This window comes from Leptonotus elevatus, chromosome 14 (genome assembly GCF_054856555.1).
Source record: "Leptonotus elevatus isolate MCC_2025b chromosome 14, RoL_Lele_1.0, whole genome shotgun sequence".
Lineage (NCBI taxonomy): Eukaryota > Metazoa > Chordata > Actinopteri > Syngnathiformes > Syngnathidae > Leptonotus > Leptonotus elevatus.
The window spans coordinates 2,129,697-2,141,298 of NC_141252.1; the positions used below are offsets into that span (position 1 = coordinate 2,129,697).

An 11,602-nucleotide genomic window follows, 5' to 3' on the forward strand; every position below is an offset into this window, starting at 1 on the left:
CGTCACCTTTAAAGGTGCAAAACTCTTTTTGTTACGTCAGCTGACATCAACGTTACACAACCCAGGAAGAAGAGTAAAAAAAATAAATAATCAAAGAATCAAAGCAGACGAGAGAGACGGCTCAGCCAATCACAACACAGCTCTGGTTTCGGTCCCGCCCTCTTAACCGCATGCAAAAAAGAAAGAAAGTGCTACGACATTGCAGCCAGCAAACAAACATCAAGTGCGGATTTGTTTTTCCCTGCAAGCATGACTCCAGAGGGGAGCTTGACTTCCAGCGTCACGGAGAGCAGGTGAGTTTCCTCGCCGACTTTCACTCGCTCGTACAAGTGTTGTGGACGAGGGGCGGGGGGGGGGGGGGGGGGGGGGGGCATGCGGAGGGGTGACAACCGTGACATATTCTTTATCTCGGTTTCACTCTTCCAACTATTTACCATTATTGACATTTTGTACGTTTTTTTTTTGTTATTTATTTATTTATTTTTTAATTGTGCTGAAACTTTTTATTTCGTGACATCTAACCTCATTGGCTGGGAGGAGTCACGTGACTCCAAAGAAACGGTGGGCAACCGGCGGCTCGGGGCCATTGGCGGCCATTTTTCTGGACCATACAATTAAACTAATGCGTGTTTCCTTGGGTATATTTGTGTTTATGGTCTGCCGTGCAGTTTAATGATCTAGCAGGTCCTTATGGTCCCTCTCCTTCAAATTAATGTCTTTCGTGTGTAAAGTGATGTTTTTGCTAGCAACTGCGGGATCCAAAATGCTAACCGGTATTTACGGTCCCCTTTCAGGATGCAGTCCGTAGGCGTGGCCCTGGAGGAGCTGCTGGTGACGGCTCAGAAACAAGAGTGCCTGACGGTCGGCATCTACGAGTCCGCTCAGCTGCTCAACGTGTGAGTTTACATACGCGGAAAATCTCCACTACAGTTAACCGAAAAATTCTCGTGAATTTCCGCGGCGAAGTTAAACGAAGGAATTTAGAAGGTATTTACGATTGGAAACGTTTCAGGAGAATTTATGGCAGTTAACTGGGGGTTGAAGGTGATTCGTTGGACAAATGTCATATTTAAGTAATGTAGACATTCTGTTTTGTTATGAGCAAACATCCATGCTCTCCTTTCCCAGCTATGAAGGCACTTTAATTAATTACAGAAATGTGATGACTAAAATCGGAGGTAGCAAATCCAGATCCAGAAAGTAAAAACCCTGCCACAGTTTGGCTTTAGCCATTGATGCTAGCTAGCTAGCTAGCTAGCTAACTAGCTCCCTGGCAGGTAAACGAGCACCATGCGAGCTAGCTAGGGAGCTAGCACCTGGGGCTAAAGCCAAACTGTGGCAGGGTTTTTACTTTCTGGACCTGGATTTGCCACCTCTGACTAAAACAAATTGTCTTTTGGTCTCTTACCTGTAATGCTTACAACAATAAAGATATAAATTATGTTTTATTTTTTATTTTATTTATTTTTACAATTTTTTGTTCTAAACTTTATAACAAAATAATAAATCTTCCGATTTTTTTATCTTAGATTTTGCTGATTTTATTTTATTTTTTTCTTGGGGGGGGGGGGGTGAATCTCATAATTTTTTTTCTCATTGTGTAATGTATTAAAAATAGAATAAAATTCAGATTTTAAAAGTGCAAATATCAGCCGATAAAATCAGTTGAAGTGAAAAACAACTAAACGGTACTTAATAAATGTACTGTTCTTGACTTAAAAATGTTGAAACCACTGTAACATTGCACACAGTTGAAACATTTAATTTAGTAAAAAAAATGGGATGATAATAAAAATTTGGGATTTTCATTGTAGTTTTTTTTTTCATTTTCACTTTTGCTTTTTAATGAATTTTTAGAGCAAGTCTGTTCAATTTATAACGTTTTTTTTTTTTTTAAATGCTTCATTTTAATTTGTTTTTTTTTAATTAGTTTTAGTACTAGTTTTATTATTTTCATATGGAGCATTTTTCAAGTGCAAGATAAAAAAATAAAAAAAGATTACTAATTTGTTTTTTAAAATTAGTTTTAGTACTAGTTTTATTATTTTCATATGGAGCATTTTTCAAGTGCAAGATAAAAAAAAAAAAAGATTACTAAAGCCCACTGAGTGGCGTAGGTTTGCGAGTTTGCAAACAGTTTTAATGTTCTTAAAAAATTAAATTTGCACCTAAACAAGCAAAACTGATTTCGACTGTTCGAACTGTTTGTGAAAATCTTTGCAACGTTTAACGATCCTTGCCGAAAAAAAATTTTTTTTGCATCCTGTCCTCGCCCGCCGGAATCTGACTTTCCTCTCGTCCGTCTTCCAGGGACCCGGACAGCGTGGTCCTGTGCGTGCTGGTCGCCGACGGCGACGAGGCGGACGTGGCTCTGCAGATCCACTTCACGCTGCTGCAGGCGTTCTGCTGCGACAGCGGCATCACCATCCTGCGCGTGTCCGGCGTGCCGCGACTACGCCGGCTGCTCGCCAACGACGACAGCAAGCGCCAGTACGGAGACATACACTGCATGCTGGTCACGGTACGATCACGCCCACTTTACGGAAGAACGTTGGAATTCAAATTGGGGCCTGACTGATTAATTGGATATTTTATTCGTTTTTTTAAATTGCTCATCCTATTAATTGGTTATCGGAATTGTATCTTGCCAAATATTGGATTCAGCATTTGCCTTTACAACATTGCCATAAAAATGATCATGTATTACTTTATATTTTTTACAAGCTGCTGTTTTTCCATAAAAAAAAAAAAACTTAATTTAATCACAAATTATTTTTAGTCACAAATTGGTATTTTTGCTAGCAGAGAGCGACGGTATCCGCCACCAGTTTAAGTGTTTTATATTGCATTTCTCTATGGCAGAACCCGCAGGCTGACCACTGCCGTCTCCAGGAAGTTGGCACCTACTGCCAGGAGAGCCTCCGCGTGGACCAATGGGTCCCCGAGCTGGTTCTGCAGGAGCACTGAAACAAAACACGGCGGATGCGTGCGGCTTCGCTCCCGCATGAACTTTGAACTCGCACCGGCAAACAAGTATGAGGCTGGAACTCAGGACACATGACAAAGCTGGACTCTAGGAAATTCCACTTTGCCGAGGAGCCAGCGCGTGTTTTTGTGAGGCGCAGACCGGAATGTGGCAAAGGTGAAACGATGCGTGGCATTCCGGCAGGCTGTATTGACGCGCGCAAGAACTGAAAGGACAGTTTCGTATTCTCCTTTTTCCTGTCTGTGCTTTCAACATCCATTGGTGTTCAATAGAAATGTCCTGTATGATGTGCTGCCTCTGTTGTTATTTGACTTGAATAAATTATTTTCTTCGTAACGATCTAATGTTTCAGATTTAGTAGGAAATGATGCAACACTGTCTCCCATTGCACCAAAAGGTGGCATGTGAGCATGCGTGTAAGGCTATAAATCATAAATATAGCCATAGTCATAAATGCTTTAATTCTTTTTTATTAATTTTTTTATTATATGCAAAATTTTGCAAACTGCAATATTATTCCTGGTACTGATACCATTAGTACATTTGATACATACATTTTTTTGCAAATAAAACAATGGCAGATCATTCTAAAAGGTCTATATATCTAAATATATCATTTTTTTTGAATGGCAATTTTGTATTCTAATTTCTTGTTTCTCATTGTAAAATGGACACAATACGGTAGCGGACAAAGGTGCTTTTATTTATTTATTTTTTAAACTTAGCTAAGTGGCCGTTAACCAAACAGTGATTGGGGATCAATGCTTTACCATAAAAATACAAAGATTTGACAACAAACTGCCATCATTTTCCATTAAAACTCTATTGGTTGTCACTAATGGCTTTATTTAACAATAAAAATGCCATATTTTATGCAAAATGCTGTAATGTTTCACAGAATTTTTTTTTTTCAGGGTTTGTGTTTTTAAAAAATATATATATATTATTTACATTCAAAAACTATTTTCCACAAAATAGCCCTTTTAGAAGAAAGATGGTTATTTGTTGTTGTTTTGGTCACAAAATAGTTGTATTTTCCCATAATTTTTTTATATTTGGACAGAATTTTCTGGCCCAGTCTAGTAGGCTATTTCTATGGACGCCGCCCAACCCACCGCCCCAAAGCGATTTTGTGGTAAAAAAAATAAAATAAAATGACCACTGTATTTATACAAAAATTAAGACATTGGAAGAAAAGTATAGCAATTTACTTAATAAAAATACAACATTTTATGAAACGATATTGTGGCAAAATATAGCAGTCATGTCGTAAAATATTTTTTTAATGGAAAAACTTTGCTGTTTATGTTTGCTATTGTGTGGAAAAAAAATATTAAAGTTGAGTGGCCACTTATGGCAATTAAAGTCAAGTTTTGAAGGTTTCCCACGGACGTTAATTGGACTGAAACTGCCAAACAGGCAAAGCAGCCAATTCCAATCAGATCAGCTTGTGCTTTCGATACCTGAAACTTGGCAACGACTCTGGGCGTGACCGTCATCTTTTTTGCGCAAGATCCCTCCGGAATCTTCCACTTCCTCCTCCCGCCGCTCACGTTTGCTGACACACTGGCAGAACAGGAGAACAGAACACCGGGCCGGGCACATGCGCTACCTCGTTTGTTTACATGAAACAAGGAAGGTGGGGGCGTGCACCTGGGCCGGGAGTCCTCGGCGTCTGATTGGTCGAGGCCACTTCCGCCTTGACTACTTGTTGTTTTTTTTTCTTTCTCTCGCCCGAACTACTTTAAAAGATTGGGACAATATTTTCTACAAATCATCTCCATTTTACCAAATAAAACCCCAATAGTTTTCTACTAAAATATTATAAAGTCAATTTGCGAGAGATGGTGTCCTGGCCGGCTGGCGAAGAGTGAAAGTCCGCGTTAGAAACTGATTAAAAAGGGTTGTAAAATTTTATGTCAGATTTATCACTATTCAGTACTCCTCCTTTACTATAAGTTTTATTAGGAGCACAGTGGTCTCTAACGGGACATTTTAGGGGCACACATATTTTCTGCCAGAGACGACATTTTGTGAAAAAATATAATAACACTGTTGAAGAATAGACCTCTTCAGTGACAAAATACATCCATTCATTGCCGAGCTCTAAATGGAGGAAAAACAGCGCCAACTTCAGAATCTGAGCGTTAAAAAAAAAAAAAACGACAACAGAAGAGCATGTCTAATATATCATCTTTTTATTAATGTCATCTACTTGTCAATATCTTTTTGCTTCAACAACAAATATCCACAAAATATTAACAGTGTGCGAGGAAAAACATGACTTATGTATGTATGGCACATCAGAGAAACACTTACAAAAAAATAGATTTTCCTCGCAATCATCAATCAAGGCAATGGAAATGAACACCAAAAAACCCAACTCAAATCCGAAGGCGGTGTTCCCGGCGGACATCGTGAAGTTTTGATATGAAAAGTATGAAATGTACCATTTTCACACACACGCACACGGCACAACGAGGATGCGGACTGACAACAGGCCAATCAGAACGTTTGGCATGTAAGATGGCCAACGTCAGCTGGACGGCTAGCGTGAAAGTCACTTCTGATACTACACGTCCACAGCTGTTAAAAAAGAAAAAAGAAGGCAGGGTCAACTCTGTGCCGCTGTTCTTTCGCTACCTTTCAGGATAGCAACCCAGGGAAAAGATGTGGAAAACTCAGCTTTGGTGGACAGTGTGAAAGGGGCTTTTGGTACTACCTCTAAAGCTGGAAATTTACTGGGGTGACTTCCCATTGCCATTGTTACCGCTCTTCTTCTTCTTTTTTCTTCTCCACAGGGCAGCGACCCAAGAAAAAAATATGAAAACTCCAGATTTCCTGGGCAGTGTGAAAGGGGATACTGTATTACTACAATCCAAAGCTACAAGATTTCCAGGTCAACTTTAGTAGCGTTATGTTGAAAGGGGCATCTAATACTAACCTCCTCCTAATGGGGAACATGACCGGCTTGACTGGCTCCTCGCAGAACAGCTAACCAAAAAAAATAAAAATAAAAATAAAATAAAAAAATTGCTGGCTTTGATGGACAGTGAGAAAGGGGCTTCGGATGCTACCCCCAAACGAGAAGGTTTCTGCGTCAATTTTACCGGAAAAAATGACCAGGTTGACTGCAACCCTGTGCCGTTGCTACCTTTCTTACGTCACTGCTACTCAATAAAAAGCCATTTTTAACTTAAGGACATTTTTTTTTTACGTTGACAAACACGTTGCAGGGTAAAAAAGAACATTCCACTGAGCAGGTTGGATGAAGCTTCGTTAAAAATGAAGAAATGAAAATGGCTACTCTTCAACTGATCACAAAGATGAAAGAAAGTTTGTACACTCGTTTTTTCCTCTTCTTCTTCCTTTTCTTGTTTTCTTTTTTTTTTTTTTACAATCAACGCAAAGGAAGCAGCTTTCATATTTGTCACGTTCAAATCTAGACAAAAAACAAGCAGGAAGTTATTTCGTTTTGGTTATTTTTTTGGCCGGGAATTGTTACGTTCCCATCGTGGTCGGTTGAACAAACGCTGGGTACGCGCTGTACGGTTCAGGACAGTGAAATCCGTCGCTAGCTGAATTATTTTTTGGCACAAACGGACGCAACAACAATAAGGTATAAGTACTGGAGGCGTACGGAAAACCGATTTGAATCCTTGTTGATTTGATGAACTCAATCGAATCGTTACATCAGAGATGAACGCCAAATATAAATCGGTACAAATCGATGGGACGTTTTTTTGATGCATTCTAGGAAAGAGTACAAATGCTACTGCCGTACCATATGGATTCGAATCATAATACCGTACCGCTAAATTGAACCAGAACCTCTCGCGCAGGATGACAGTGTGAAAGGGGCTTCTGACACTACCTCAAAAAGCCGCCAACTAATATTCTGTCGCTACTTTGCACACGAGCCACCTTAAGACAAAACGTCAACATTTCCTTCCCCCGGACAACTACATCCTGTATGTCTCCTTGTCCCCGCCCCCAATTTCTGACTCCACCCCCAAAATAAATGCTTCCCCTTCGAGTTTAGACGACACTTGGGAGATAGTTGACCAGCATTATGTGAATATTAGACCAAAGCACCTTGGCTCACACACTCAAGAGCAGATTATGGCGCTTTTCCAGAGAGGCTATTTCGGGAGTGCGTGTGTGTGTGTGTGTGTTGTGTTGTGTGCGTGTGCGTGCGCGTGCGCGTGGTGCGCAGCTATAGGATGATGCAGGGCTTCTTGTCCTTAAAAGGGTTTTCGGAGGTGGGAACGCCGACCAGCAGCGGGTCGCTACGAGCGTGCTGCTCGCAGTAGCTCATCAGGTCAGCGGCCGCTTTGGACACCTGACGTGGAGAGGAGGGTAAGGCGCGGGAGGGGGAGGGGGGAGGGGGGAGGGGGGTGTGTTTGAGGGACGCACGTGAGTACAGATGACAGATGAAGGAAGAAGTCAAGCGAGAAGGTGTCAATAATATCACGATATCGGTGATAATCCATATATTGGACAACAATGTGCAGTAGAAAAATGATTTGCCGATTTGAATCAGAAAATTTAGTTTTGATTTAAAAAGATGAACTCCACTTTAAAATGTACCATCCATTTTAAGTGATTTGCTGCCATCTTGTGGCCTCTCTATGTAATTACAAACCCCTTATAGGGGCGGGACGAGGGCTGCTCGATTTTGGGAAAAATAATAATCACGATTATTTTTGGCAATAATTGAAATCACGATTATTCAAATGATTTATTTTTTGGGTACAAAACAAGAAAATGTATACGCATTTAAAAATATTAAGACCAATTAAAAATTAAGTTCCTTATGGTACAAACATGTGCTCTGCAATATGATGTTCTTTTGTATAAAACAAGAAAATGTTTAAATGTAAAAAACAAAACAAATAAAAAATATTAAGACAATATAAATAAAATTATTTGAAACACTATAATTATGCAAGTTATTTTGGGATAAAACCAAATAATTAAATTAGTTATTTAAAAAAAAATGTTTAAGGTGCAAATGTATAAATTTAAACAACTCAAAAATTAGTATTGATAATCTTCTTTAACAATAAAGCTGAATTTGTAATTGTGTAGTGTAATAATTGAAATTGTAATTGAATTTCGATTAATTGCACAACCCGAGGCGGGACATCCATTTTTTTGTGGATTTTCATTGGTTCACAGTATTCAATAATAAATACATACTAATCTATGCAATACCTTAATCCTTTCAATCCCCGCCTCGATCCTCAGCTGCTCCACAAGTTTCCTGGCCTGCGCGATATTATTAGTGGTGGACATTCTTATCCATCAGAATGCACCAACACTGCAGAAAACTGCGTGAAAGAAAGACACAGACCTTGTAAATAAACACAAACCTGTCATATACACTCATTGGCCGCAACATTAGGTACACCAGATATCAATAGATATCCAGTAGACCAATTGCTACTATTTTATTTTAATTATTACATACAAATAACAAAATTAGAATGAAAGTGTTCTCTCTCTTTTTTTATTTTTTTTTACTTTTCAAGTTTCAATTGAGCCAAGAGGTTCATCTGCACATTTACTACTCTCTATTCAATATCAAATGCATAAAAAACCCAAAGTGATTCAACGCAGGTTTACCCGAATGATGTCAGGTAGGAGTTGGATGAAGATGGGGTCGAAGGTCAGCGAAGGCGGGACACTGCGCAGGTGGGCTCACATTGACGTCTTCCTGCGGGAACAGTCGAACCGTCAGCCAGAAGGGGTATTTCCCAATTTAGTAACTCAACTTTGGATGTTGCGCAACCAATCGGGGTCATCGAAACACACGTCATATCATCCAGGTGTCATCTCACACACAGATCGTCACCCTTCTTGGCTCGGGAGAATACAGTTTAATTACTCCACTTTGAAAGTGTGGACTAGCTTTTTTTAATTAAGAGAGAGAAAGAGAAAGAGAGAGAGAGAGAGAGAGAGAGAGAGAGAGAGAAAGAGAGAGAGAGCTTGCATGTATCATTATTCTGATCCGAACTGGTGACGACACTTAAGTTGGCTAACTAAAAATTTCAAGCCAACATATTTTGATAACATTAACAAGTTGGCCAATTCAACAAAATATTTCAAGTTTTGCAGTTTGGCAAAATTGGCTTTCTTGCACTATACAACAAAGATATGAGTTTACATAATTAAAGATATCTTAAAGATATGAGGCAAAACAACTCAGCAAATTGGAATGGAGCTAGCATGTTGTGCTAACTAACACTTACATAGTTTGCCATAAATGTCCAGGAAACAATTTGGGGGGAAAATCTCTTGAGTTTGATTTTGATGCAGATGAAAACTAAATTTAGCATGATGATTAAAAAATGTCCAGAAAAACTGATTATATGATTGGACGCATGTACAGCAACTTGTTTGTGCAGTCAGTGAGAGTGTGCAGCTCCCAATAGGTCAATATACTAGCAATGTTTGCAAACAGAAAGCTAGCATAGTAGCATTAATTGCTACTCGCTGAGTAGCCATAATAGTGTTGCCCTAAAATTGTTTCTTTCATATTTCCTTGTCAATATTTGAACATATTTAAAGGGTCAGCTCTTATCTGTGCTATAAAGTGTTTTTTTTTTGTGTGTGTTTAAAAAGAAAAGGAAATAGGGACCTATAGTTCCAAAACTTGACGTGACAGAGAAAAACTGAGATAAATTTTGGATTCCGCCGCTAAAATCAACATTAAAACACATTAAAAATGCATTTTAAAAATATGCATTATTGTAAAAAAAAATAAAAATAAAATAAAAGATAATTTAACAATGTAATCTAAAAATTCGGGATGTTTGATACCACTTTTTTTTCAGACCCATACCAGTATAAGTACCCAACTGATACAATATACCGAAACCACTACTACTTTTGATACATATATAATTTATTATCATTTATCATTATTATTATTGTTGTTGTTGTTATCATTATTTAATTGTGGCAATAATTAATGTGCTCAGCCTGTTGATCCCCCTGCAAACTTTCTCTTGGTGATTACAAGCAAAACACACGCGCGCGCGCGCGCCCACACACACACACACAATACGATTTTTGACGCACAATGAAACCACGCAAGCACACGTACGCGCAGTCGCGCACACACAGCAATATGCATCAATTGTGTATCGATCCGAACGGGCCTCCGCTTCGGAACCGACGTGCACGATGCACGCGCTTGCAGGCCCGTGGAGGACAAGCACAATGCGGGGGTTTGCACGACTGGAACAGCGCGTCCCTTTTCGGAAGTCCACACACGCGAACACGAATGAGCGTGGTGTTGGGGTGGGGTGTGTGTGTGTGGGGGGGGGGGGGGGGGGAGGCTCCCTGCAACAGGGCCCAATGGGTGTCACTTAGCTAAAAGATGAGAAGGTGTGGAGGGGTGGGGGTCGAAAAGTCACAGTGGCCACATGCCTTCATGTTAAGCTATTTTGCAACTGGACCTACTTGTGTGCGCGGTCCGGTTCGGTCAGCAAAAATGTTCCTCACAGCCACAGTCCAACACCGGCAAGCAGCGGTCTCTCCGAGCCGGCGATGGGCTGGGGAAATCCGGCTTCGTGACACAGATGGAGTCCGCCTCCGCCGCTAGGGACCGGGGATGGAGGGAGGGGGGCGGGGAGGCCGGGCGTGCGAGGGGCACCACAGTCAGTCGGCGTGCGCGTGCATGTACGTGGGGGGGGGGGGGGGGGACACACACGTTGGAAATAGTGATCGGGAAAGGAGCGATTAATGTGGTTCAACTCACCTCGGAATGCGCTATTGGTGATTTAAAGGGCCAGTCGGCTGCTTGCGTCAGAAGCCTCTCCTGTCGTCGACAAGGAGCCAAACGCCAAACGTCCTCCCCACTCGCCCCTCTTCGTCTTCCGCCTCCTCGCTCCCTCTAGCGTCTGTCCATTGCGCGGTCTGCAACCCCCCCCCCCCCCCCCCCACACACACACACACACACACATCCCTCCAAACGTCAAATCCGCACATATGCAAGCGTTTCCCCCCACAATTTCAATGGTGACCATGTCGTAATGAATACGTTAAAAAAGTATTTCTTGCCGTATAGAAATCAGATTTGAGTCACCAAAAAAATCTAATTTTTAAATTACATTTTTCATTTGTTTTTCACAAACGCCACCAAAATAGAATTAATTATTTTTATTCGTTTTTCACGAGCCCCTCAAAAGTCTTATAAAAAGGCTGATGAACATTAAATACACTTTTCAATGAAAAACATGGGTTCAAGCATACAAAAGGGAAAAAAAACATGCGAATCCACAGTCCCTAACTGCAAATATGCAGTTGTCACCAATCGCCGCTAGATGGCAGACATGTTCTAGTTGCTTTCTCTGGGTCTGCCCTTCTACTAGTCTGCCTATTTTTTATTAATATTAATGTTTATATATATATATATATATTATTTTTTATTTTATTTTTTTGCAGACCTGGAATAATACGAACATACCACCTCAAGAATATTGACTTTTTAATATTGAATATTTTTTGGTGCCCCAAACATCAAAAAAGTCAAACTAATCCAAGTACTCGTCAGCCCCTTTTTTGACCTATAATTTGATTACTTTTTTACCCAACTTTTTTTTGTTA

General features: G+C 40.3%; 2 protein-coding genes across 4 annotated transcripts; one reads left to right on the top strand and one right to left on the bottom strand.

Annotated features, from left to right (window-relative positions):
- The first annotated feature begins 100 nt into the window (after nt 1-100).
- Nucleotides 101-3,325, top strand: LOC147162532 (growth arrest and DNA damage-inducible protein GADD45 beta-like). Of its 2 annotated transcripts, none has more exons than XM_086094723.1 (4): nt 101-293; nt 795-896; nt 2,311-2,521; nt 2,863-3,325. In XM_086094723.1, the coding sequence occupies exons 1-4, from the start codon at nt 250-252 to the stop codon at nt 2,965-2,967; spliced, it is 462 nt and encodes a 153-aa protein (XP_085950849.1). In that variant the 5' UTR covers nt 101-249; the 3' UTR covers nt 2,968-3,325. The 2 variants fall into 2 exon arrangements, with proteins under 2 accessions (XP_085950849.1, XP_085950850.1); XM_086094724.1 differs by lacking the exon at nt 101-293 and adding an exon at nt 570-684.
- Nucleotides 3,326-5,162: 1,837 nt separating this feature from the next.
- Nucleotides 5,163-10,903, bottom strand: gng7 (guanine nucleotide binding protein (G protein), gamma 7). 2 transcript variants are annotated; one of them, XM_086095293.1, is made up of 5 exons: nt 10,755-10,898; nt 10,457-10,594; nt 8,615-8,705; nt 8,204-8,319; nt 5,163-7,328 (listed from the first exon to the last, which is right to left on the bottom strand). In XM_086095293.1, the coding sequence occupies exons 4-5, from the start codon at nt 8,282-8,284 to the stop codon at nt 7,203-7,205; spliced, it is 207 nt and encodes a 68-aa protein (XP_085951419.1). In that variant the 5' UTR covers nt 8,285-8,319; nt 8,615-8,705; nt 10,457-10,594; nt 10,755-10,898; the 3' UTR covers nt 5,163-7,202. The 2 variants fall into 2 exon arrangements, with proteins under 2 accessions (XP_085951419.1, XP_085951420.1); XM_086095294.1 differs by lacking the exon at nt 10,457-10,594 and having other exon boundaries at nt 10,755-10,903.
- Nucleotides 10,904-11,602: the final 699 nt, after the last annotated feature.

Coding starts and splice junctions, on each gene's coding strand:
- LOC147162532 (XM_086094723.1), top strand. CDS start 250: ATGACTCCAGAGGGGAGCTTGACTTCCAGCGTCACGGAGAGCAG. Junction 294..794: donor TCCAGCGTCACGGAGAGCAG/GTGAGTTTCCTC, acceptor GTCCCCTTTCAG/GATGCAGTCCGTAGGCGTGG. Junction 897..2,310: donor TCCGCTCAGCTGCTCAACGT/GTGAGTTTACAT, acceptor TCCGTCTTCCAG/GGACCCGGACAGCGTGGTCC.
- gng7 (XM_086095294.1), bottom strand. CDS start 8,284: ATGTCCACCACTAATAATATCGCGCAGGCCAGGAAACTTGTGGAGCAG. Junction 7,329..8,203: donor CGGGGATTGAAAGGATTAAG/GTATTGCATAGA, acceptor TCTCCACGTCAG/GTGTCCAAAGCGGCCGCTGA.